At 33.2% G+C, this 25,299-nt stretch overlaps 10 protein-coding genes across 10 annotated transcripts; 7 read left to right on the top strand and 3 right to left on the bottom strand.

The window, feature by feature from the left end:
- Positions 1 to 367: 367 nt before the first annotated feature.
- RO3G_02454 (uncharacterized protein) lies at positions 368 to 698 on the bottom strand (the record flags this gene model as incomplete). Its single annotated transcript, XM_067657045.1, has 3 exons — positions 368 to 473; positions 515 to 562; positions 625 to 698. 3 exons carry the CDS (start codon positions 696 to 698, stop codon positions 368 to 370), a joined length of 228 nt encoding a protein of 75 aa, XP_067513146.1.
- A 2,787-nt stretch (positions 699 to 3,485) lies between these two features.
- On the top strand, positions 3,486 to 4,163 carry RO3G_02453 (uncharacterized protein; the record flags this gene model as incomplete). Its single annotated transcript, XM_067657044.1, has 1 exon — positions 3,486 to 4,163. One exon carries the CDS (start codon positions 3,486 to 3,488, stop codon positions 4,161 to 4,163), a length of 678 nt encoding a protein of 225 aa, XP_067513145.1.
- A 1,368-nt stretch (positions 4,164 to 5,531) lies between these two features.
- On the top strand, positions 5,532 to 6,139 carry RO3G_02452 (uncharacterized protein; the record flags this gene model as incomplete). Its single annotated transcript, XM_067657043.1, has 3 exons — positions 5,532 to 5,585; positions 5,643 to 5,830; positions 5,884 to 6,139. The coding sequence occupies 3 exons, from the start codon at positions 5,532 to 5,534 to the stop codon at positions 6,137 to 6,139; spliced, it is 498 nt and encodes a 165-aa protein (XP_067513144.1).
- Positions 6,140 to 6,197: 58 nt separating this feature from the next.
- On the bottom strand, positions 6,198 to 7,747 carry RO3G_02451 (uncharacterized protein; the record flags this gene model as incomplete). The annotated part of the gene is made up of 5 exons (XM_067657042.1): positions 6,198 to 6,574; positions 6,626 to 6,779; positions 6,831 to 7,547; positions 7,607 to 7,651; positions 7,706 to 7,747. 5 exons carry the CDS (start codon positions 7,745 to 7,747, stop codon positions 6,198 to 6,200), a joined length of 1,335 nt encoding a protein of 444 aa, XP_067513143.1.
- A 514-nt stretch (positions 7,748 to 8,261) lies between these two features.
- RO3G_02450 (uncharacterized protein) lies at positions 8,262 to 8,743 on the top strand (the record flags this gene model as incomplete). The annotated part of the gene is made up of 3 exons (XM_067657041.1): positions 8,262 to 8,288; positions 8,342 to 8,491; positions 8,540 to 8,743. 3 exons carry the CDS (start codon positions 8,262 to 8,264, stop codon positions 8,741 to 8,743), a joined length of 381 nt encoding a protein of 126 aa, XP_067513142.1.
- Positions 8,744 to 10,390: 1,647 nt separating this feature from the next.
- Positions 10,391 to 11,580, top strand: RO3G_02449 (histidinol-phosphate aminotransferase; the record flags this gene model as incomplete). The annotated part of the gene is made up of 2 exons (XM_067657040.1): positions 10,391 to 10,816; positions 10,873 to 11,580. 2 exons carry the CDS (start codon positions 10,391 to 10,393, stop codon positions 11,578 to 11,580), a joined length of 1,134 nt encoding a protein of 377 aa, XP_067513141.1.
- A 2,650-nt stretch (positions 11,581 to 14,230) lies between these two features.
- Positions 14,231 to 14,482, bottom strand: RO3G_02448 (uncharacterized protein; the record flags this gene model as incomplete). The annotated part of the gene is made up of 3 exons (XM_067657039.1): positions 14,231 to 14,321; positions 14,368 to 14,432; positions 14,480 to 14,482. The coding sequence occupies 3 exons, from the start codon at positions 14,480 to 14,482 to the stop codon at positions 14,231 to 14,233; spliced, it is 159 nt and encodes a 52-aa protein (XP_067513140.1).
- Positions 14,483 to 18,257: 3,775 nt separating this feature from the next.
- RO3G_02447 (uncharacterized protein) lies at positions 18,258 to 18,959 on the top strand (the record flags this gene model as incomplete). Its single annotated transcript, XM_067657038.1, has 1 exon — positions 18,258 to 18,959. One exon carries the CDS (start codon positions 18,258 to 18,260, stop codon positions 18,957 to 18,959), a length of 702 nt encoding a protein of 233 aa, XP_067513139.1.
- A 1,643-nt stretch (positions 18,960 to 20,602) lies between these two features.
- On the top strand, positions 20,603 to 21,720 carry RO3G_02446 (uncharacterized protein; the record flags this gene model as incomplete). Its single annotated transcript, XM_067657037.1, has 5 exons — positions 20,603 to 20,705; positions 20,773 to 20,937; positions 20,990 to 21,122; positions 21,183 to 21,355; positions 21,425 to 21,720. 5 exons carry the CDS (start codon positions 20,603 to 20,605, stop codon positions 21,718 to 21,720), a joined length of 870 nt encoding a protein of 289 aa, XP_067513138.1.
- Positions 21,721 to 24,817: 3,097 nt separating this feature from the next.
- RO3G_02445 (uncharacterized protein) lies at positions 24,818 to 25,250 on the top strand (the record flags this gene model as incomplete). The annotated part of the gene is made up of 3 exons (XM_067657036.1): positions 24,818 to 24,937; positions 24,985 to 25,145; positions 25,196 to 25,250. 3 exons carry the CDS (start codon positions 24,818 to 24,820, stop codon positions 25,248 to 25,250), a joined length of 336 nt encoding a protein of 111 aa, XP_067513137.1.
- Between the last annotated feature and the right edge of the window lie 49 nt (positions 25,251 to 25,299).

Below are 25,299 nucleotides of genomic sequence, written 5' to 3'. Positions count from 1 at the left end.
GCCACTGTCGGTTGGTATAGATTTGGTAATTGTGTAAGGACATTAACAAATCAAAACTTGCTTAAGACTTAATCAAAGTTGCTGGAAGGATAATATACGAGTCGTAGACTCAAAATAATTTTGATGAGAATAAATATACGACAACAAAATTTATTTTCTTTCTTTAGGTTCTATCTAATAATAAACCAGCACGCCTTTCTTTCTCAAAAAATTGAGCTTTTGGATCAACAAGCTGCTGGCCAGCTTAATCAAACAGAATTAGGTGAATGGGCTATGAAGAAATTCAATTTAGATCAACCACTTGCCCAACAGACTATATCAAACATTCTCAAAAATGCTGAAACGTTATATAGTGATAGTAATGTTGTCAAAAATGGTAAAAGTCTAACAACAACACGATATCCTCAACTTGACTTCTGAAAACATTCAGAACGAATTGAGAAAGATAAAAGAACTTCTTGAACCATATGATCCTGTAGATATCATGAACTTTGATGAAACAGGTTTATATTACCAGCAACCACCAAGAAGAATCATATGTTCCTCCGAGTCGCTTGATGGCCTAAAAAAAAAAGTAAAACTCGTCTGACAGTTGAATTGCTCTATAATTTGGGTGGAACTTACAAAGGACAACCAATTGTTATCGCACAAGACAAGAGCCCCGAATGTTTTGAAGCAAGAGCGAACTTGTTATCCATGACTGCAATTAGAAAAAAACATGAAATTGAACACCATTATTCTACTGATGCTTGGATGACAGCATACGTGAAAAAGTTAAATGTTGCCTTTGGAAGACAGAATCGAAAAAATTGCTCTTCTTTTGGATAATGCGTCCGTTCATAAAATAAGAATTCCGCTCAACAATATCAAATTGTTATTTCTCCTAGCAAACACGGCTAGCAAGTCACAAGCTCTTGATGTAGGTAGCCTATTATTTGTTGATAAAATGCTATATAATCTGTCTTTTTGTTTTACAGTTTTCTCATTCATATTTTGTATATACAGGAATTAGTGACAACTTTAAGGCACGCTTCCGAACCCAGCAGTACGACCGTGCTCTATATCTGTACATCAGTAAAAAGTCACCCATAAATAGAAAGTACCCTTAAATCAGACACCCTTAAATAGAGCGGCTACTGTAACATGGGGAAAGAGTCCATCATACGAGACAGCATCACATATATGGCATACGTTGCTGGTAAGCTGATGAGAGGTGCTTTAGTTTCAACTTATGATTTTTACTGCAATCCTTCCCTCTTAGCAGGCACTCAAATAGCACCTATACCATCTACGATGCCATCCTCGCCCGTGTTATCCTGTAGCAAGCCAACTGCAATAGCTTCGTCATCCGAGTCGTCAAGCGCAGTAACACCAGATGTGTTTGAAGGTACCGTAACAAAGCAGGCGGTGATGGATTTGTTCTCAACCATCTCTTGTACGACACCTCCAAACATCGATTTATATCAGAAATTTGACAATATCAGTAACAAATCGATCCGCGACATTGTTGCCAGATTCATCCCAGACGCTACCACGGTACCAATGTCAACATCTTCCCAATGGTTAAATGACCTTCCATCGGTGACCAGGCTGACTAGCCGAAAACGAATAAACGACAAGCAGATGCTCGTGCGAAATATGTGGTTTTTGATGCCAGAGAGACAAGGTAGGTGCAAAAGATAAAAATCAGCGTGACATGGTATCTTATTTTTTTTAACTTAAAGATCAGGTAGCAGCGAATTTGTTTAACAAGCACATGTTCATCGAGAGCGTCAAAACTGGCGAGTGCATGACAATAGAATACGCTCGCAAAAGCCACACAAACGAATCCAAGTCGGTACGCCTGCGTTTATTAGAGAATATGACGGCTATCTTGGTGGACCCCTGCCGGTGCAGCAAGATCTACGTGACCCCATTTGCGCTGCCAATTCGTCTCTTCTGGAACGAGACTTGAAATGTAGCACTCTGAGCAAGGAAATCCGCCATGCCCATGGCGACATGCAAGGTAAAAAACAGCTTGATTACCTACAACATTGTAACTCACAGTGAGATTTTTTATTTTTTAGATCTAATCTCGTATGCAAAGACAGCTGTGCGTCCTATAAGGCTGGTCGTGATCGACTATGCTGGACTTACGACGTCACCCCAAGACCTTTTTGACTTTATGTCGTAAAATCATGGCTTATTTGATAATGAACATCATTCTCACGCCCTTTTTTTTATGTTTATTTAGATCCCTTCCCATGTCACAAGGCACCAGTACGTCGATTGCGACAGTGATTTTTTTGCATCTTTTTTACGGGCAAAAACTATAACAGCAACGGTAAACAATTGCAGCATTACAACCACTCTCGGATTCCATCATTTGTTACCTTTTTTTTTTTACTTTATACAGTGATCAACCTTGTATAATTCCCTATTAAATCACCCTTTTCTTTTTCCTGTCTCATTTTCTTATAAACCATGATCCTGTAACCATTGACAGTGTTTTATCGCACAGGACAAAAATACAACGAGCTCGGAATTCGGTGCGCCGTTCAGCTTAAATTTCTGGGTGAGCATCCTTTTTTTTCCTTTGGTACATTAATTTTTTTTTTGTTAAGCGTCTCATAAATTTCAGGAAATAGTGTATATTTATATGAACATACTGACTTTGCTTCTCGCAGGCATTTTATACAAATTAAAAAATGACTGTGACACGCCTTCCTAAATAGTAAAAAAAAACCTGCGCAACCTTTTTTTTTTTTTTTCTTATGCCACCTTTTAAGAGAAATCGTAATTTGAAAAGATAATAAATCCTTAAAACTATTAAACTAAAATAAAAAATCTCCAAAGGAAATAAAGTTGCATGCCAATCAAGAAAAAAGCGGGGTTCTTCTCATAAAAAAAGATGGATCAAAGGCATAATAGATCCCACCAGCGACGATGAAGATAATCCGTGTAGTACTGTAGAAAGCTTATTTCAACAAGAAGAAGGTATAAAATTAAAAGCGACAAACAAAAAAGTAAGACTAAATAAACACAGGCTCAACTAAATTTTACTAGTTATTGTTGTATCTGACGAAGCCAATCTTTCAACATCAGTCATGTCATCTTTACCCGCATTTAGCTTCAGTCAATCAGTCACTGCAAAACCTGTTCAACCTGAAGAAGATGCTGGATTCTTTATTGATTCAACCCCATCTGATTATATTTCAATTGAGCAAGGAGACACTGAATTTTATATGGATTCAGCGCCTTCTCTAGTGTATGCTCAAGAAAGTGAACAAAGAAAGGAACGGAATGAGGATGAAAAGATAAAGAGACAAAAGAAAAGGATTATAAAAGATGATTCGATTTATATAAGCAGCGATGATGATGATGTTATATCAATTAGTAGTAGTGAAGATATTGAGATGCTTGGAGCGCTATCACATTGGGCAAACTCAAATATTGAAGAAGTGGGATATAATAAAAGAAAGCAGGATCCTGTGATAGATGTGGATATGTTGAAAAAAGTATTATACGAGGATGTATCCTCAAATAAACAAGAAGAAGATGACACAAGTGAAGATGAATCATGGGAAGCATTGAAGATTGATATCAATCAAGTACCCCAAGGACTAAGAAATGGATATTCACTTATGGCATATGAAGAAGAAAAAGCATTAAGAAAAGAAGTAGAAAAGGAAAAAGAACAGCAAAGAAAGAAAGAGAAGCGCAGAATGGAACAAGGAAACAAGAAATATATATTGGATTGTCTTTTAAAGGAATTTATTGAAGTGGAGGAGAAGGAAAAATATATAATAGTTGACCCAACAAACTATGGACGCATCCATATTATACCCGCACTTGCTCACTTATTTAAACTGCAAATTGAAAACAACAATGCTTGTATTACTTTAACCAAAACACCAGACTCTCTGCGTTCTCTACCAATCACAAATAAGCCTACTGCAAGCAGAGGTAGGAAAATGAAAGCAGCGAAAGCTGTAACACGTCGCTCTCCTTTGGAAAGTGGTAAAGTAGTCGGATCAGATGCTCAGCCTATTTCATCAAACAACATTGGCCATCGTATGTTGGCTGCTATGGGATGGAAAGAAGGTGATTCTATTGGCAACAATGGTATAAAGGAACCAATCAAAGTAACAATGAGAGCGAAAAATAGAGGGTTGGGTGCTTAAGAGGACAATTGGGGTTTTTACAAGAACCATTTTTAGACAGAAAATAAAAATTGATTTAGTCAAATTGAACTACATAAAAGTCAATTCTTAGTACATCAATTTGCATGAACGTAATGAGTTGTAAAGTATATTATTTTATTGCCAATTGCCTATCCTTGAAGACGATTTCAATAATTTCCCAATGTGTGATGCTATAATTCCTCTCTGACAAACCAAGAGCCACCCAAGATTAGTATTGCACTGTATTAACCCTGTTATTTTTAATGCAGGGTTTCCAAAATAGTTCACTTGGTATCTTTTGATGTTTGCTAGTTGAAATAGTTAACTAAGCGTGTTATTTCTTGCTGTTTACTTTCTAGGATAAACTGATCTTTCACAAGATATTCGTTGCTTTAATCATGTAGACTCTTTGGGTTTCTAAACAAGTGTTTTTCATTCAATGTTACATTTAAAGGCTTCAAAAAATGCTTGTACAAGATAGTAAGACAACAGCGTCTAGGCTTTTTACCATTAAAAGAACAAACAAACAAACAAACAAAAAAATAAACAATCAAACATTTTGAGACATAAAAAAAAAGACTTGTCTTGTGGTCTACATCATTTGTAAGTATTGACTGTATTAAGATTGGAGTCTAGTTTAATAAACAAATGGACATCTCAACGCTATAAAATATTGTTCTTTTTTTTTTTTTTTAAAAAAAAAGTAATGCTGCTATATAAGATATTTGTTGGTCGCAAATGATAGGATCATTGTTTATAGCTCATGCGTATCTTCTCTGACTGTAAATCCTTCAGCGCAAATTCCTCTATTTTAACCTGAAATTCCTTCACATCCAGCTCGGGAAAATCCATCAAAGTTGCGCGGGTTTTGAATCCTTTAAATACAAGATGACTTGCATTTTTGTATTGTACTTGGTAATAGCTATGTAGTTGAAAACCTGTTTCGGTCATTTCCTTTTTCTTCAAATGACCAATACTCAAGTTGTAGTTTATAAAATGAGATGGGACTTTTATAAGCCTGTTTCGAAAATTTTGAATGGTACGATAATAAAAAGATATGAACACGTATATTGTCAGTTGGGGAGGTTTTTTTTTTTTTTTTTTTTTTTTTTTTTTAAAAAAAAATAAATAAATAATAAATCCACATGATTCAATTTACTGAAGCCCTTTGTACACCCACATTGAATAAGCCATTTTTAAATTGAACTAATTCTTTAATAGGTTTGGTGAAAATAGTGTGTAAGCAATAAAAAAAAGTTACGCGTTTATTCATGTACACCGGATGACGTATATTAATATAAGGAAAATCCGAAAAAATTTTATTATCATCCGCTCTTTTTTTTCTCTTTATACCAAAATAATAACAAGATGGCAAACCGTGAAGCTTCCCCTCCTGTAATTAGTGACGAAAAATTAAAAAAGGTTTTGTTTTTCTTTGCTTAATAATAAAAATAGCTGGTTATTTATGCCTTCTATTAGAAGGAAGTCGATGATAAGAAAGAAGAAGAGACAAATGAAGAAAAGAATATTGATGATCTTATTGATATGAGCACATTTGATCAACTATTAGATATGGACGATGAAGATGATCATGAATTCTCATATAGTATTGTCCTTAATTATTTTGAACAAGCTGAGACTACATTTAAAGATATGGATGAAGCATTGTAATAGAGCAAAAAAAGATGAAACATAAAAAAAAGCTTATTTTTTTAAACAGGGAAAAGAAGGATTTATCAGAATTGTCTCGACTCGGCCATTTTCTTAAGGGCAGTTCAGCAGCAATTGGGTTAAAAAAAGTAAAGGCAACTTGTGAAAAAATTCAAAACGTAGGTAACAATCAAGGTGAAGAAGGTGAATTAAATGATGAGGAAGCCTTAAAAGGTATCGCCACTTTATTGCCTCAAGTTAAAAAGGAATATTCGGAAGCAGAAGAATATTTGAAGAATTTTTACGATGTGCAGGATGCTCGTTAATGAACGAAAATAAAAACAAGTAATTTTGTTATTTACGCGTTCTATTGTTTTATTTTATTTAAAGAGAGGCAAATTGTTCAACAGCGCCTGCAAATTTGGAAACACCTTCCAAAGATTCTTCTTTGGATATATTTAAAGGCGGAACAATACGAACAGTATTACATCCAGCTGTCACTACCAACAAACCACGCTCACGAGCCATCTTGACGATAGGCGAGGGATCCTTATTGAATTCAACACCAATCAACAAACCCTGACCACGAACTTCCTTGATTAAGTCTGGGTGACTTGATTGGACTAGCTTTAATAATTCCTTCATGTACTCTCCCTTTTCGTTTACAGATTTGAGGAATTCGGGTTGAGTAATACGGTTCACGACATTCAAGGCAACAGCAGATGCTAATGGGTTACCACCAAATGTAGTACCATGGTCACCTATAGAGATCATATTAAAAATACTCACTCAATCTTATTGTAGTTCTTTACCAATCTTTATCAAATCGCCTACTTTTTCTGATGTCATGATAGCACCAATAGGTACACCATTGGCTAAAGGCTTAGCCATGGTCAAAATATCAGGAACACACTCTTTACTAAAGTGTTGATGTCCCCATAATTTACCCGTTCTTCCCAAACCACACTAAAACAACAACATGAGCAATTCAATCACGACCATGTCTTTTTTATATACCTGAATTTCATCAAAGATCAATAGTGCATTTGTCTCATCACATCGTTTACGTAAAGCTTCCAAAAATTGAGCTTTTGCAGGATGAACACCACCTTCACCTTGGATAGGTTCAATAATCACACCACACGTCTTATCCGTAATGGCTTCCAAGGCACGTTCAATATCATTAAATGGGCTTGTCACAAAGCCAGGAATCAGTGGAGCAAATGGTTTTTGGTATTTAGGGTTATAGGTTGCTGAAAGAGCTCCCATCGAACGACCGTGAAAGGCATTGGTGAAGCATACAATCTCTGTCTTGTCAGGAAATTGCTTGCCCCATTTACGAGCAAATTTCAATGCACCTTCATTGGCCTCTGTACCTGAGTTGGCCAAAAATAACTTACGCGCCCATGTACCACCATTCGCCTTGGTGGTCTCGACGATCGTCTTGGCTAATCGACCGGCGTTGTGATTATAATAAAGGTTACTGGTATGTACCAATTGGTTAGCTTGATCGTAAAGAACTTGAGCTACTTGTTCATCGGCATGACCCAGAGCAGTGACGGCGATACCGGCTGTAAAATCGAGATATTTCCTATTGCTGGTATCAAACAGATAGCTTCCTTTACCGTGGGAAATGATGAGGTTGGGACGAGCATAGGCCGTGACAGTATAGTTTTCATATTCTTTAATACTGTCCAAGGTGGATTGTGAAGCTCCAGTATCTGGATGTGTGATCTAATGAATACTTGTGCTTAATTTACTCTGTAAAATTGAAAAGGATTTGATTGTTTTACCTCTTTGATAGGTTGAATGAGTGAAGCTTCAGTAGAATATTTCCTCTACTCATGCATCAATATCGCAGACATTTTCTTTTCTTTTTTCTTTTTTTTTACCAATGATTGTATTTGAGGACGAATCAAGTGTCTAGTCAACATGGTGTAAAGAATAATACAGAAGGATGTGAAAAAGAAAGTGAATTTTATGTGTTTTGACCGCTTTTTTATTTATTTATTTTTCCATGAGTGAATATGAGTCAAAAAATCTTTTTTTTTTTTTTTTTTTTAAAAAAATTAATAGCTCAAAGACATTGTATTTTATCTTAATTTTTCTCTTACACTCTCTTTAATTATTGTTTGCTTTGGTCTTTCTTTCTTTCTCTTTTACTTGTACAATTCCATTTTATGAACAAATAAATCTTATCCTCATTCATGTCTATCAATACTATCATTATAAGCAGATAAGATAGATCTGATAATCTCTCTTTTCTTGTCTGCCTTGTATGCCTTTCAACTCAGCTATCTCTTTGATAGCTCTCTGTCTCCTTTTTTTTTTTTTTTTTTTTTTTTTGCTCTTTTCTTGTTTACTGCTTTCTATTGAAAGTCACTTTTTTTTATTTTTATTTTTTCGTCATGCAAATTCTTTTTCTTTTTCTTTTCTCAACAATAAAAGATGGGAAAAGATAACGAAGAATACAAGGTAAAAACTCGCTGCTTTTATTTACTCTTCTTCTTAATCGTCTTTATCGATAGAATAAAGATCAATCTTCTGAAGAAGAAGAAGAATTTATAGAAGAAAACGACGATAGCAAAAAAGCTGTTAAAAAGCAAAAGATCGAGAAAGCAGGGGAAAAAAGAAAAAGAGAAACAAACAAGGACGACAAAGGAGACCAAATTTTCGAGGTAAAACAAAAGTTGACGCTATGCCAGCATGCTTAAAATCTCGTTTAGCTATCTGCAAAGAGAAGGGTTACTGTCCGTTTGTTTTCTACAGGCGAACCTTCAGTTGATATTCGTGAATTCTATAAAGATAAAAACACGGGTGAAATGCGTCCAGGAAAAGCCGGTATCTGTTTCCCTTTAGCTCAATGGCATAAATTAAAAGAACTCATTCCAGATATCGATGAAGCTATAGAAGCTATTAAAAAGAAATAAACGTGTTTGTACTCGTAGTTTGGTTCTTTTAGAGGATTGGTCTGATGTTTGTCTAACACCAAGATCTGCCCCTAGCCTTTTCAGTTTTATCAAAGACAGCAAAGAACTAACAGGTCATTTTGAGCATGGATATCACTATTTGTGTAGTCTCTTTATACAACTTCAGTGATTCTACCCATGTCAGTTTTAGTAATGGTGCGAATAACAAACATTTAACAAGCTTCATCAGCCATCTCATGAACTACACGCGTCAACTTGTATTTCAAAGCGCATTAGGTCCAGCCAATTGATATCCTTCCTGGATCTAAATCATACAACTCATTTGATATGTGATGTTCTCTACCCAATAATGAAAATTTTCTTGTCTGGCGATCACCTTGGCTAGCTTTTATCGAATAGCAACATCTAATAGTGTTTATCAAGTGGTCGGTATGTTTGATGGTGACGAGCATGCGATATGCAAAATACAATGACTTGCGAACAAAGTAGAAGGAGATAAAGAAAGGGAAGAGGATTGGAATAATTTGGAAATAAAGCAACAAAGCACTATGTCTGATACTCGAATGAAGCAATTGATCTTCTTTTAGGGCCTCACAAAGACAACAAATGCCCATCAAATAAAATATCTCGTGAATATTTATAAAGTTGTGCAGTTTCTATTAACTTTTTGTGTAGTCCAGAAAATAATAATATGCTATAGTGCATAAAACACGACGATGACGTCCGAATTTACCACAAAGTCTATAGTAAGCTTAACAAAGTCCAATCTAAAGAGAACATCAAGGCTGGTAGCTCCTTCCATAATATTATCAACAATATAGCCAACCCGGTATATGTTCTGCCAAGATTAAATAACACCCAACTTGAATTTGATCTCTACAGCTCTCATGGACAAAACGATACCTGGATTTATTGCTACTTTTCATTTGGGGAAGATGAAGTTATACAAAAGCTCTATAATCAAAGTTCACAGTAAGTCCAAACTTTGATATGGCTAGGCATTTCAACTTTATACACCTGCGATATCGGATAATATCAATGTTAAAGTTTAAGGTTTATCTATGCTCAAAGATTGATAGGATATAAGGGAATTGTTCTGTTGACATGAGGGATTTGTATTCCAGCCTATTATATTGAAACTGCCAATACCATATAATGTTATCCCAATTCTTTTTCCACACGTATATGAAGCAATTTTATTTATGGTCAAGTGAAAAAGTATCAAGTAATCATAGTTTAGAATAAATCGAATTACATGTTAAAATGTAAATCTAGGAAATTGAATTGAAGCTTTTACTCACTTTTCCTTCTAGTGCATTTATGAACATTGTTGCGGCACCTAAATGCCTAGGCTTATTGATATTTAAAGGATTCAAATAATAAATATTGTTAAGTCTAAAGTATAAACTTTGTAAAGTGATATCTTTTCATAATTTCAGCAAGTGTTAATCTAAAAACGTCCCATAATTGCTGTTTTGCCATGTTTAAAATAAAAGAATTCTTTTGTGGTGTACTGCATATGACTCACCCAAGTATTTTAATTTTATTAACCGAAAGTGACTCACACTTGATTCAGTTCCCATTTTTAGGGCGAGACCTATCAAAAATATTTTTCTTTTCATATTAAAAAAAATAATAGTAGAAAAAATGCCCTTCGACCTTACTAAAGTTATTCGACCCAATATTTTAGCATTAAAACCTTATCGATGCGCCAGAGACGATTATAGTGAGGGTATCCTTTTGGATGCTAATGAAAATGCTTATGGTCCTGCTTTAACAACCGAGCACAAGGGCGATTTGAATAGATACCCAGACCCTTACCAAGTTCAAGTCAAAGAACGCATTATGAAGCTCAGAGGATTAAAGTCTACAAAGAACTTGTTTTTGGGTGTGGGTTCTGACGAAGTGATTGACTTGCTCATTCGAATTGCTTGTGTACCTGCCAAAGACAAGATCTTGATCACACCACCTACTTATGGTATGTACTCAGTCTGTGCTCAAATCAACGACGTTGAAGTTGTCAAGTCCAAACTTATTGTTGAAAATGGTGCATATCAACTTGATGTAGATAATGTAAGGAAGATAAATGTATGTTACACGGTAGTGTGTGCTAATATATTCCAAAATAGGTTCTTTCTTGTGTTAAAGCAAATCCAGAAATCAAACTCATCTTTTTATGTTCACCTGGTAACCCTACTGGTACTTGTCTCTCTCACGCCAGTATTCGCGCTGTTTTAGAGTCTGACTATGAAGGCATTGTCGTTGTAGACGAAGCTTATGTTGACTTTGTGGATAAAGAAGAAGGATCTGTAGCTAGCTGGGTAGACAGCTATCCCAATTTGGTTGTGATGCAAACACTTAGTAAAAGCTTTGGACTTGCTGGTATTCGATTGGGTATCGCTGCTGGTCACCCTGACATTATTCAAATTCTGAACAATACAAAGGCACCTTATAACATTGGTACCCCTAGTGCCCTGATTGCTGCTGAGGCACTCTCAGACACTGGTTTACAAAAGATGTATGAATACCGTAAACGCTTGATTGATCAACGCAGCTTATTGATTGAGAAATTGAAGGCTTTAGATGGCACAGGTCGTATCTTGGGTGGCAATGATGCTAACTTTGTCCTTGTTGAAATTCTTTCTTCTGAAGGCAAACCTTGTAATGAACGATCTCTCAAAGTTTATTCTCAAATGGCCGAATTACTTGATGTTGTTGTTCGTTTCAGAGGAACAGAATACGGATGTGATGGTTGTTTGAGAATTACTGTTGGTACTGAAGAAGAAAATGAAAAGATGCTTAGCACGTTGGAGAAGGCTTTGAGTGAAATAGCTTAAATAATAAAATAAATTCTGCTTACAAAAAAATGATTTTCAACATCATATACGCGTGAGATGTATTTATTAACAGCAATTTAGTCTTTTCTAGGTCGTGTAAATAATTATTTATTCACTACAGAAAACTCGCAATTCTGATTTATAAGTTAATTATCTAAATTACAAATAGCTTTTTTGAACATATTTACAGAAACAATCCTCCCCCGGATTAGACAGGGTTCTTTAACATAGTAGCAGGATTTTATATCGGTGTCTTCAATGAGAACAAGCATCTCAAAAATCTAGTTTTCTAAAGCATACCTGCTCAGGGATTAAAGATACTTTTTGTAGTGCAAAAGTGACTTTATTTTTGTTCTTTAATTAGTAGCTTGAATGCGTTTCTGTTTAGGCCATTTAAAATAAAGATCATAAACAATAAAGGTATGACATATAATCAAGAGATATAGCTACAAAGTATACTATGGATTAGAGTGATAACAAAGGGGGTGCATTGAATGATCTGACCGATATACACTTTCACTTTTCCTTTTTATTTCCAGTGAGAAACACTAAATTATATGTGCCCATGAGTAGTATAACAAGGCTATGAGAAAACAAAAGATAAAATTGCACTCAATCTTCCACTTCAAATCGATATTCACCTTCCTGACCGTTTTGTTGTATGAGACCTTTATCTCAGATCGAATGTTCGTAGGGAAGATAGAATTTATATAGACGTTTAATTTTGTCTACTTTTGTTGTTCAATAAAGAAAGCTTTTTATATAAAAGAATTTTGGAGGGGGGGGGGTTTACCTCTCGATCAATCCAAACTTACTTTCTAATCGTAATGCAAAATTGGGGTTCCGTTAAACGGATGGCTAAGGCATGCTCTCTCTCTCTCTCTCTCTCTCTCTGCTTATTACACTATCAATTAATCAATCTTAGCCTGCTATTCTATATGAATGTTATTCAAATTAAACAATCTTGTATACGTTATCGAATAATACTTTTCTGTCCTATTAAATACAATCTGAAGCTATACTAAATTAGTGAAAGAAGCCTAGTATGTCCTTTCTAGTACAATCAATGTCGCTTGTGAGTATGCATTACACAATGATTTTTTTATTAAAAATTGAGTATCTAAATTTAATTTTCATGAACATAGAAGTAGTGTATCTTCTCAATTCATTTATTATGCATCATATATTCAATTGCCACTTATTGCATTGTCTACTACCAAAAACAAAAGCGCGCTCTGCTAAATTACAAAATTCAATGTTTTTCATAATGCTAGCAAGTATCATTCCCATTTAGCGCCCTTGAGGTATATGCTTTACAATATAATAAAACTTAAAAGGTCTTTTCTAAAGAACAGTCTGCGATGGCAACTTATAAAAATTAGAGTTCCCATCTTGTAACAAAAACCCAAGTTACTACTGAAGTTAAGTAGCTTAGGTTTTTTTTTTAGAAACTTGAAATAGTATAGCTTTTGCTTGTGGTATAAAACTTTGCTATTTTTTCATAATAATCGAAAAAATCTTTATAAATTAAGATCATGCATCACATAATATGATAATGTTGAAATTTTTCAAATCTGATTGCAAATTGACTTATTTTGAAAAGATGATGTGTCAGAGGCAGTATTAAAACAGCCCAGTTTGCTCGTTTCTGATTTAGAGCATCCTTGCTTACATAATACTTGATAAACATAATTAGTAAGCCTTCTCTATCATTATTAGATCTCTAAGGTATTACCAATGAATTTGGTCATGAGTAAAATTAAAAGCTTAACATCTCATACTTTCACGGAAACCTCTTCCCTTTTTTGGTTCCTTATACAATCCACGATAACTGGAAGCAACTAATTTCATATATGAGCATTTTGTACAATCTACAGTTATTACTAACTAACTATTATTAAGCAAATTCAAACAGACATCATAGTAATCATTTGTTATTGGAATTATAATACAAGAAAAGATACTTTTTTTTGTTTATTACATCTGTATGATAATAGCATTTGAAAATACTATGGGAATGTTTGCATTCATTAAAATTATTGTTTTTAAGGACAAGGGAGTTATGTGGAAAATTAAATGGAAGTCGTCAACAGAGAAAAACGAAAATTTATTGATATTAAAATTGTATAAATAATAAACCATGGATGAGTAGCAGCCTTTTTGTAAATAGCCTCTTTCGAAAGTATAATTTTGTTTTTTGTTTTTTAAGATAGTATTTTTTTAAATAATAAAGAATCACCCTTGAATTACTCTTATAAACACTTTTTCAAGTCTATAGGATATGAGTGGTACCCCGAAGGGCATTCCGTTCACTGTCAGGTTCTAAGTCTATGTCTGGAATGTTCTGCGAAAGATATATCCTGTTTCTAGGGATCACCCTCTCTCAAGCAAAGCGTGACCGGGTCTGTTACTTCGCTCGTTGTAGCTTCAGATGTAAAGACATCATCCGTCTAGCACTAAAATGAACAGAGCGGGTGTTACTTTTACTTGAGTTCGCATTCCTCCTTAGAGCTTACAAGTTCCAGCAGATCATCGTCCCATCCTGCCACAGATTTTAGAAGCATAGCAAAGAGGTCATAAAGAGATAGAAAGAGAAGAGATTACAAAGATAAAGAGACTACCAAAAGAAAGCTTTTACAAGAAAGGATTGCTACCAAGTGAGCCATGCAGACAGAAAAACAAGAACAGAGGCAGCCTTAAAGGAGCCATTTATATTGACACAGAAGAGAATAACTATTGAACTAGAATAATAATTAATAAAAAGGATAATTCTATTATGAACATTACTTTTTAGCCAAAAGAGCAGCAAAGAAGTAATCTTGACCAAGGCAAACAAAGACAGGCAAAGTAAGCTATTTCAAGAATGTTAATAAAATAATTATATAAAAAATAATTTTACCATTTTATGAGGCCAAGATATGATTTCTTTTTTAACCATCGAAATCAATGGAATGATGCGTTTAGCACCAAATGAAACCAAAAGGACCATAGAAAGATAAACAAAAGAGAGCACACCAACTTTTGATGTTAATTGAGACCATATAAAGAGGCAAAGAATAGATGTATTCTGTGGGCCATATGTTTGAACATTGATTAAAGAGCAAGTTAATAGCAGACAAGAGGTTTTAAGAGGCCAAAGAGAGAGAGAGATGTTTGAAGTATAAAAGTAGCAAAGATTTTGTTCAAGAAGAGGAGTTTTTGACAAAAGACCATAAGAGCCAAGGTTAGATTTGAAAAAGACAAAGTATTTAGGCCATCAGTTTTGGAGAAGATTGATTGTTTGATGAAGGAAGAAAGAAAAAAGTTTTGGCAAAAAGAATTTAAATATTTTTTTTCACGTACTTGATGAGTCATTTTCCTTTTTTTTTTCACATTTTTGATGAGGCATTTTTCTTTTTTTTTTTCTTAGATCTCTAAAAACTTTAAAAACTTATTTATCCATAAAGAGATGGTAAATAAAAGAGTAAAGCCATTCTAGACTAACGAGTAAGCAAATGCAAAAAAAAAGTTATTTGTTTGATTATAGCTATTAATCTTTCTTTTATACTTGGTCCTCTTATTTAAATCTTTAAATAATAGTTTTTTTCTATACTTTTAAATGAGCTCTATATCTTAGTAGACAAGGTAGTCGCTTCCTTATTTTTTATTTGTACAACCGTTTTCTGCATAAAAGATACGTAGGATTTAAAGGCCTACAGCCTTCCTTTTTTTTTATAAAATTCATTCCTTTGATTTAAAAATCTACTTGTTTATACTTTGGTTGTATTATATATTAAAAGATCCTTTTTCTTTCCTTTTCTTTGCTTTTGCTATAAAAGTAAACATTATTTTTAATTTGCTTAAAAAAAATAGGGGGTAGATCTATTCCGAATTCCATGTGTAACAAATGTCACACGGAAAAGTTTTAACCTACCCCTATTGTTCAGGACAGAAAATAAAAAAGTTTTCTAAATTAATTTCAACAATGTAACTCTAAGCTACTTTTTGATAAACATTCAGCCTTACTTTATGAGATTACTTGTTAATCAGAAAACAGACAGAATAATCAATGAGCACTCTTCTTTTTTTGCGTTTATTTTTTTTTTGTATGCAAATCCAGTTTTTTTTGTGTTACTATTTGGGGCTGGTGCTAAAAAAATACTTTTTTTTATGCATGAGACATAGATGAGCGACTTTGTAAGATAATTTTGTGATATTTAGTCAAAGATAACTATTTCTTTTGCAAAATATGATGATAAAAGCGCTTTAATAATCTTTTCCTTGAAATGAGTTCAACGGTAAGAAGAACACCGCAAATGCTTTTTCTTTAGAAAAGTCTAAAGAATTTAATTAATCCTTGACATCTTTCAAAGATTTTTAAAGTAATAATACCTTATCCTTTCTTTACTATGTGTTTGTGTATCAATCAGCATCAATACAATATATTATTCAGATTTAACAATTGATTTGGCCACATGCAACTTTTAATCTATAAATTTTCCCATCTAATGTCTCTCTTATTTTGTTTGTGATGGTCTTTAAACCCTGTGGTTTTTACAGTCTTATTATATAATAGTGTTTATATTTTTGATAAGGTAAAACAGAGATCTGCTTTTATTATTTAAAACTTCTTGCCATGAGCTTTATACACCCTTCTACCATGTTGTTTGCCTTGATTGTTTAGTTTCGAGTTTACTGTATAATTTTTTTAGGTTCATTGGCGATGCTAGTAGAGCATTCTTCTATTTATTTGATATTCATTTGTAATAAAATAGCTATTATTCTAAAAGTTGATCTTATACATTGTTATTAATACAAGCTTATATCAAGGGAGAACCTTTGTTTATTAGTACCTCAATGAATCTATAAAGCAAGTAAAAGATCCTTCATGTTCTACTAAAAAGATTAATTTTAAACCAAGGTCAGCTGTTTCTGTTGATATGGCTGCCTTTTTTTTTTATGAATGTTAAGTAATGCTTATGAATAATGTTGGCTAATATAACTGGATAAAGATATCTAATATAGGGGATTATGAAATAAAATTCGTCCATGTGAATACAAAAATCAATTCTTTTATGTGTTCATGTAATATATAACTTCTATTATATATAATTCTGTATAGTTCTTTAATAGCCAATAATTAAAGTAAAAGATTTGCTTTTCTCTAGCAATTCCAAAGTAAGAAGCGTTGCGTATAATAATTGAGAAGAAAAGAAATAAGAGAAAACAGCTCTTTGAGCGAAGCAGATTTATAGAAACCTAAGTGTTTTGACATCATGTAAATTCCTGTACTATTGTATTTAACGTACTTTCCCTTTTTATCCTTTTTAAAAGATAACAGTATCAGTATTTGTCTTCAATGCATAAAATAAAACTGTTAGTTTATCATATAAAGTTACATAAACTTTATATGTTTTCCATCATCACATGGTATTCAAAAAATTAAGTTTTGACACAAAGTATATTCCATTTTATTTGAAATAATTTTTATGTGTACTAAATGCCGTTTCGAATAATAGTTGCAATGATGTAACGAAGTTTATCGACATTAATTATTGACAGCTTACAAATTAACTTGAAATGACTTTTATAGATAGTTTATTGTGTACTACTGAAATGCAGAGTCAGTTTTATGCATGCATTTTAAACAAAAAAGGACTAAGGCAACCAATGCTTTTTAGCAGTTAGTGACGAATCACGATAGATCAAGTTGTGCTGCCCTTACCTAATAGAACTTGTAATTTAGAATTATAAAGTCTACCAAAGTAAATCAAGCATCCATCAATCAATACTATGAATGGAATCTTTACAATGGATATGTATTATATTGATTCTGGAAAATAGTGAGCACAAGCGCGATTTTGAATGAAGTACATTAAGTCATATGCATATCAATACTGCATTCTATAACCAGAGACTTCAAATTCATATACATGTAAGTAAGGAGTGAATGAAGCGTTAGAATCTGAAAGATGCAAAAAGTGGAAAGAAAAACAAACAGACTAGTGATTCACAAAGCTGGATTCTTTGTAATTAAAAGATCTCATTTAACAGGACCTTGTAAACAAATATTAATACCAGCTTGTATCTGAAGTCAATCTTTTGGAAGAATCATCAGCTGGTCACACAGAGTAAAGAACTATAAGTATATCGTGCAGTCACAACTCATAAAAGGAATTCAATTCAATTATAGGCATATTTTCGAAACAATCCCATTTATTATTAGAATATTTCATGATGAGTTAATCATTGGGTTTAGTATATAATCATAATGTTTTTATAACTCATACCATAAATGTTACTGAGTTATAATCACAAAGCAACCCGTGATACATTAAATCCAAAATTCCCTTAATTTTTTGAATTGTTTTATTCATACTGTATAACTATGACTCAACTTTTGTAAATCAACTTTTATAGAAGTACATTTACAAGAAATGTCCACTGTTACTACCTTCAAATTTGCTTACTGAAATGGCTACAAAATCTAAAGAGCTTACATTAAAACGATATGATATTGCAGATGCATTCCTAAAGAAACAGAATCTTATTTAATAGAACATGAAGTCCAGATTGTGTTTTTATGGATTGCTGCCGAGAAAGCTAAAAGAGAAAGTAGCAGTGTTAATTTCTATTGCAGTGCTGTTTGGGATGATCAAAATAGATTTGTATTTGCCTTGTTTTGTCTCGATAGATCAATGCTGTATGGTTCTTGCTTACAAGACGACTTTGCCAACAATACACTATCAGCTGTTGACTTGGCTATAACAGATTATATAAATACTGCTTCACATAGACAACTCCAATATGTTCATGCCTTTGAACCCGCATTTGGTCGTATGAAAACCAATTTGATAGCACTGGCGACAGATTTAAAACTCATTACTATTGATAAAACCTGGAGCTACGATGTAAAGCAAGTCCAATGGCCTCCTCGTGCCTTAAAAATCGCACAAGACAAACAACGGACGAAGCTGAAACAAGCAATTGATACTGACGCTCCACTATTGGCCGAATGGTTACGAGGATTTTGGAATGACAATATGGAACATATTGATGTATCGAATAATTTACCATCTGCAGAGGAGGTTGTTCTTGAGTCTTTGATATCTAGATTTATATACATCTTGTATGTGGATGGTATACCCGTTAGCATGTGCTGGAAGCGACGGCCTTCAAGAAATGGTTGTTTTATAGCCTTTGTTTATACACCTAACACAGAACGTGGTAAAGGCTATGCATCAGCATGCGTAGCTATGTGCACAGAGTTATTCTTGAAGGAATACTCGTTTGTGACATTATTCGTAGTGAGACAACAGGATCCTAACAAAAATCTATATACAAATATTGGTTATCAATTGGTGGGAAAATCAGCTCGTTTAAAGGCTTGTACAGAGTAGATTATATATTTCATGAAAACAAATAAACGGTTTATTCTTTATCTTGACTTTGTTTTGTTTAACATGCATAAGCAAAAGGATCACCCTTAGCATTTTTTTTTTTTTAAAAAAAAAAGGACATTTTAACAAAGCACTCTGACCTTATGTTGAACATAAGCCTTTCTTTCTGACAAAACTTCTATTCTTCAAACTAGACTTTGTAAATAAATAATGCTATATTAATTCAAAAGGATACATCTTGACTGTTCTTATATGCCAAGTATAGTGAAATTGAAGCATGAATATTTCTTGAGTACAGAATATTGTCAAACTGACATTATTGTATTTTAATTTTGAAATCAAATTTGCTCGACTATTCTTGTTGCAAATAATAACGTTGCCAATATACAATACAACATGACCCTAGTCTCTGAATTTGGACATTTTATCTTTTCGACAAAAAACCTACTAGGGTAACATACTCTATATCAACTGGTCCAAAAATCGACAGAATCAATGTAATACCCTTATTTTCCAGATTTGCCGAGGATTTATTGGAATTTAGAAAAAGTAAAAATGATCTATTCAACAGAACATAATGAGCAGCCCCTTATCATGACATCAATTTTTTTCATTGAAACAGGTATTCCCTTTATCACAAAAATTTGCGATCTTCTTTGACATCTAAATATCCATGTAGATCATCCACCACTGCTAAAAACGCGCCAGTAGAGGTTCTGCATGCAATTTTTCTTGATGTGATAAAAGAATTACGCCATATTTTACTGCTTTCAGAAAACCATCCCCTCGTATGTTTATTTAAAAAAAATGCATTGTGAATCCGGAAGTACTTTGCTGTTGAAGCTGTTGTGGAACAGATTAGTATTGTGTGTGAGCTCAGCAGAACTTCTGATATTGGCAATCCTTTATGTGCGAAACCAAAGCTTCGGCTATCGAGTCATTTGCCAAGGACAGCGAGCATTTTGGTTGTGCATTGAATTTCAAAGCAGAAAAGAACGAATAGCTCAATGAGTTCATAGGAAAACATCTATTTTGCATGAATAAAAAACAATCCCAATATATTTGCAAAAAGCTTGAAAAGTAATCAATTTTAATAACCATCATCTTGTTTTATTCAATGCTACATTCATATATCTTTTGTTGCTATTTGCTTAATATATTAATGAAAGAACAAGGATGTGTATATTTTACTTTATTTTTGTGACTTTAGAAACAATGCTCATGCTGACAAACAGATAGTATACGATCATTATATTTGCCGCTTAAGATTAGCGGAAAGACATCACGCGGAATCAAACAAGAAAATGAGCTTATACATGCATACACTCTTTTATACATCATAATGCGTAACAGAATTAAGAGCCAATGAACTGACATAGATGTATAAATAAATAAGAATAAAAACTAGCTGTAGTTTTTATTAAAAGATTAACAGAAGAGAAATGATTTTGCATGTCATAGATAAAATAGTGAATAAAGAATAATTCGAATGAATAATAGGATTGATTATAACTTTCCTTCCTTGCTTTTTCTTGCTCTTTTTTTTTTTTCTTTTTGATTTTTTTTAATTATAAATGAACAATACAAACAGCGAGCATAATTCAAGGCCAATGAATGGCTATTTACCTCAACAAAATAAAATAATGTTTTCTCCCCCACCAACATTATCATCAATACCTAAAGCTACAACTCCTAATGTCATACCTACTAGCAACTACTTTGGATCTTCGTCACATAATCCAATAAGTAATAAGAAAAAAACCAAAAAGTGATCCTTCTGTTGTATTAATTCACAAGAATATACTTTTTTTAGCTCACAATCAAGCTAAATTTAACACTAACACACATTATTATCCTTACACACAGCCACAACGTCCATTAGTTTCAAGACCAAGATTGACTACGACATTATGGGAAGATGAAGGGACGGTATGTTATCAAGTAGACGTAAATGGTATATGCGTAGCAAGGCGACAAGGTAATATTTATATAATGAGCTATTTATAACATTTATTACTTACTTTGATTAGATAATGATATGATTAACGGTACAAAGCTACTCAATGTGACCGGTATGACTCGCGGTAAACGAGATGGCATTTTAAAAAACGAAAAAGGTCGTGTAGTCATCAAAGTAGGCGCGATGCATTTAAAGGGTGTTTGGTAAATAATAGCAATAATACATAGCTACTACGCTAAATGTAAGACATTCTTGTAAAATAGGATACCATTTGATAGAGCCAGATCATTAGCCATTCAATACAAAATTCACGATCTTTTACATCCTTTATTCGCTGATGATCCTACTGTCTTTTTGTATTATCATCACAAATTGACTCCTTATTATAACCGACAAAGTCAGTTGCCACCCTTTCATTGGAACCAACCGACTTCAAGTAAAAGAAAAAAGAAAGAAATACTAAATAAAAGCTGACATCATATATGTTAATCTCATAACACCTTAGGTTATACCCGAAATACTAATTCTTCTGGTAGCCATGACCTGTTATCTCAGCTGGGTTATAGATCACCTCCCACACTTCCCAATGAAGGAAGCTCAGCATATTCTTATTCTTCCAAAGGGCAGACACCTCTCCCGGAAAATGATGGTTTATATGAAGAATGGATGACTTCAGCAAGACCACATTCAGATATCTCCGTCGAAGACCCATCTTTGTTTGATTCTTCTCGAAGGCAAAGCATCAAAAGATACACCATATCTCGACATCATCCTTATATGGCACCCAATAAGGAGCATTGAATCTTTTTTCTAACTTATTTAATGAAAGATAATAAACTATATTATAACTTTTTATTTGGATCTATAGACAGGGCTTAGTGTATCAAATTGATAGAAATAAAAAGAAAACGAAATTGAATTGCTTTCATACTAAAGAAAAAATAAGAACAAAGTGTCTATAGTTTATATAAACAGTACGGCTTTCTGTATAAATTGAAATGGGTATAAAAATGTTTTTGTATTAAAATGACTGTTTTACTTTGAAGATCAACTGATTTTGTATGAAGACCATTTACAAATTGATTCAATCATAATTAGAGGTATCGTCCACTAAAAGAAAAGTAGAAGAAGAATCTGGATGCTTATCTGCTACCATTATTGGGTGTGATAAAGTGTAAATTATTTTTTGCTAGAAATACGATATTGATCAATCTTTCTGCTTTTATTAATTTTTTGGGTGTTTGAAATATGCCACAAGAATGTAGTTTTTATTCTTTGAGTAATTGGTAGCTTGAATGCATTTCTGTTTAGGCCATTTAAAATAAAGATCATAAACAATAAAGGTATGACATATAATCAAGAGATATAGCTACAAAGTATACTATGGATTAGAGTGATAACAAAGGGGGTGCATTGAATGATCTGACCGATATACACTTTCACTTTTCCTTTTTATTTCCAGTGAGAAACACTAAATTATATGTGCCCATGAGTAGTATAACAAGGCTATGAGAAAACAAAAGATAAAATTGCACTCAATCTTCCACTTTAAATCGATATTCACCTTCCTGACCGTTTTGTTGTATGAGACCTTTATCTCAGATCAGTAGTAAAATACAAAAAGTACAACTGTTTTTACTATTTTGTTTTACATCGACACAAACATGTTTGTCTTTAATATAATATCGCATACAAAAAACTATGTGTGCTCCAAAGCATGTATAAAGAAAGCTTTTTATATAAAAGAATTTTGGGGAGGGGGTTTACCTCTCGATCAATCCAAACTTACTTTCTAATCGTAATGCAAAATTGGGGTTCCGTTAAACGGATGGATAAGGCATGCTCTCTCTCTCTCTCTCTCTCTCTCTGCTTATTACACTATCAGCTAATCACTCTTAGCCTGCTATTCTATATGCATGTTATTCAAATTAAACAATCTTGTATACGTTATCGAATAATCTCTCTTCTTCTGAGTGGTAGTTTATATTTAACCTAGCTTAGTTACTTAACCATTGTATATAATGTCATGACTTTATTTTTGGAAGTCTTTTGTCTCCAAACCATTTCAATCATATACAAATTGTTCAGCTTCCTACTTAACAACCACTATAATACAAATACGACCACAATCTTTGCGATATAAAGTCAAGGCTCACATGAAAAATATTTACTATATCCAAGTTGGTTTTACGTTATAACTTAATATTTCAGTCAATTCTGGATCCTAAACAATCCACGGCTTTCCTGGTTGAACATCCTATTATACTTTGACGACTTAGGATTATCATATTACATACATTCTAACATAGAAGTCTTAGTTTATGACGTATCATACCGATTTGCTTATTAGTTGCATTACAAACACTTGTAAACTATACCATCTCCAACCTTGTGCGGTCTATTTATCTTTTGATACCTTATACCTTACTATGTCATGTTTCTTCTCCGTAACACCTTTTCTTATTCTGGTTGATTGGATGGACGAAAAAATCCACGGAAGAAACTTAGAAAATAAAAGAACTTTTATAGGGCACTGTCTGGTCTGCATATTAGGCTACACGAAGCCGAATGGTCGCTTAAGCTGAATTTATAAACAAACTGTAGGGCTTTACGTGTTGCTTCTGTACTGGATCTCGTCTATTGTTATTTTTGAGCAGCTGTAACTTATGAAATACATTGTGGCGTTTGCATGACTTTTGGATGGTGAAGGTGTACTATTTCAGATGTTAATATTCTACTTTTACCAAATTATCAACACATTTCTGGTATAACCAAACATTGCTGATTATAATAACAACCTTATCTAATCAGACTCGTGACACTTTATTTGATGTATAGTCAGTTTCCAAAGAAACTAATATCACTTATCAAAGCTCTTATTTTCTTCCAAGTAAAATATGAAGGATATATTATCCTGGTTGTTGCGTTCAATTCACAGTGAGTCTTTCAAGGCTATCTCATGATTGAAAGACCTCCTTTGCAATAGAAGACAATGAAAGTGTAAGTCTATAAAATTTCCTCGAAGCTTCTACAATCGAAAACTATTGACAGTTAAGCTGTAAAGTGTTCACTTGGTGACATTTATTAAGTTAATAACGCAAATAGAGCCTATAGATCTCTCTGTCGAATTAAAAATATACTCTTATTTTTGTTAAACGCTTAATATTACCCAGTATACTTTCTATACATTTATTGTTACTGAGGTCGCAATAATGCTTGGTTATTCTTTTAAATATCCATTCGCTGTAAGTCTTAGTTTATTCAGTATGAAGCTTCATGAACATGGGTAGACTATATTAGAGCGCGCCTTAATAGCCAAAAAAAATAAAAAAAAAAAAAAAAATAAAAAAACTAGAGTGATACTACTTTGCCTTGTAAGCTTTATTATGAAAAGGTTGATATAATTTTTAAAGGAATCAGTAGCAAAGTGCATAAAAGAAGGATGTAAACCAATAATGACATCTTGAACCAAATGTGAATAAGAGAATTCTATAAATTGAACTGTAATAAGTAGCTCAAGGATAACAGTTATAGGCTGGTTGACAATGACAAGTCTGTATTTTAATTTATTTATTTCATCCATGGCTTGTTTGACTTTGTTGATAAGGCATGTTGGTGAAAAGGGGTGCTTTATAATGATAGTATATTTCGGCACTTCAAAACGACGTTATGCATTCATACTGTAAGAACAGTATGGTAAACAACCTCAAAAGAAAATGCAATAAACGACAAACCATTTTTTTAGCTGTAGTCAGTGAATGGCAATAATCTATGTCTCGCTTTCTGCTTCTTCAATTCCTTGTCAAGTTGAGAAGAAACTTTAGTCATAATTTTTCTCTCTCCCTTTTATTATTGATATTATTGGTATTTATTTCACTGATTTTTACACTTCTAAAACATGGCACAGGAATCCAATATGGACTTGGCCTACTTTGAATCACTCGAATCAAAGTCAGTAGCATTATCACAACAGTTGACAGCTCACATCTTGAAAGTTCAAGATCAAATGCAACAAGTAGTACATCAATTTTTTACAGATTTCATTCCATCTAATATACAAAATAGATGTCGACATCAACTATTGAACATGGACTTGCTTATAAATTAAGCTTGAAGAACTTGTGTCAAGAACTTGAGACGAGCACGAAGAGATCACTTGAGTTGATCACTCATTGTGATGAACTAGACAAAGACTTATCTCAACTTCATGAACTTGCAAGACAAATGTAAGCCCGAATGTTTTTGTAAAAAAAAGATCTATTGATAACTTGTATAGCAAATCTGTTGATAAAGCTTTGGATCACTTACAAAAAGCAATAAAAATAGAATAATAAGCTAAAAAAATAATGAAGTATGATTTCCATTGTATTTTTTTTGCAT

The sequence above is a fragment of the Rhizopus delemar genome, genomic scaffold (genome assembly GCF_000149305.1).
Source record: "Rhizopus delemar RA 99-880 supercont3.2 genomic scaffold, whole genome shotgun sequence".
Lineage (NCBI taxonomy): Eukaryota > Fungi > Mucoromycota > Mucoromycetes > Mucorales > Rhizopodaceae > Rhizopus > Rhizopus delemar.
The sequence above is the reverse complement of the archived record's forward strand: the minus strand, read 5'-3'. Positions and strand labels throughout refer to the sequence as shown.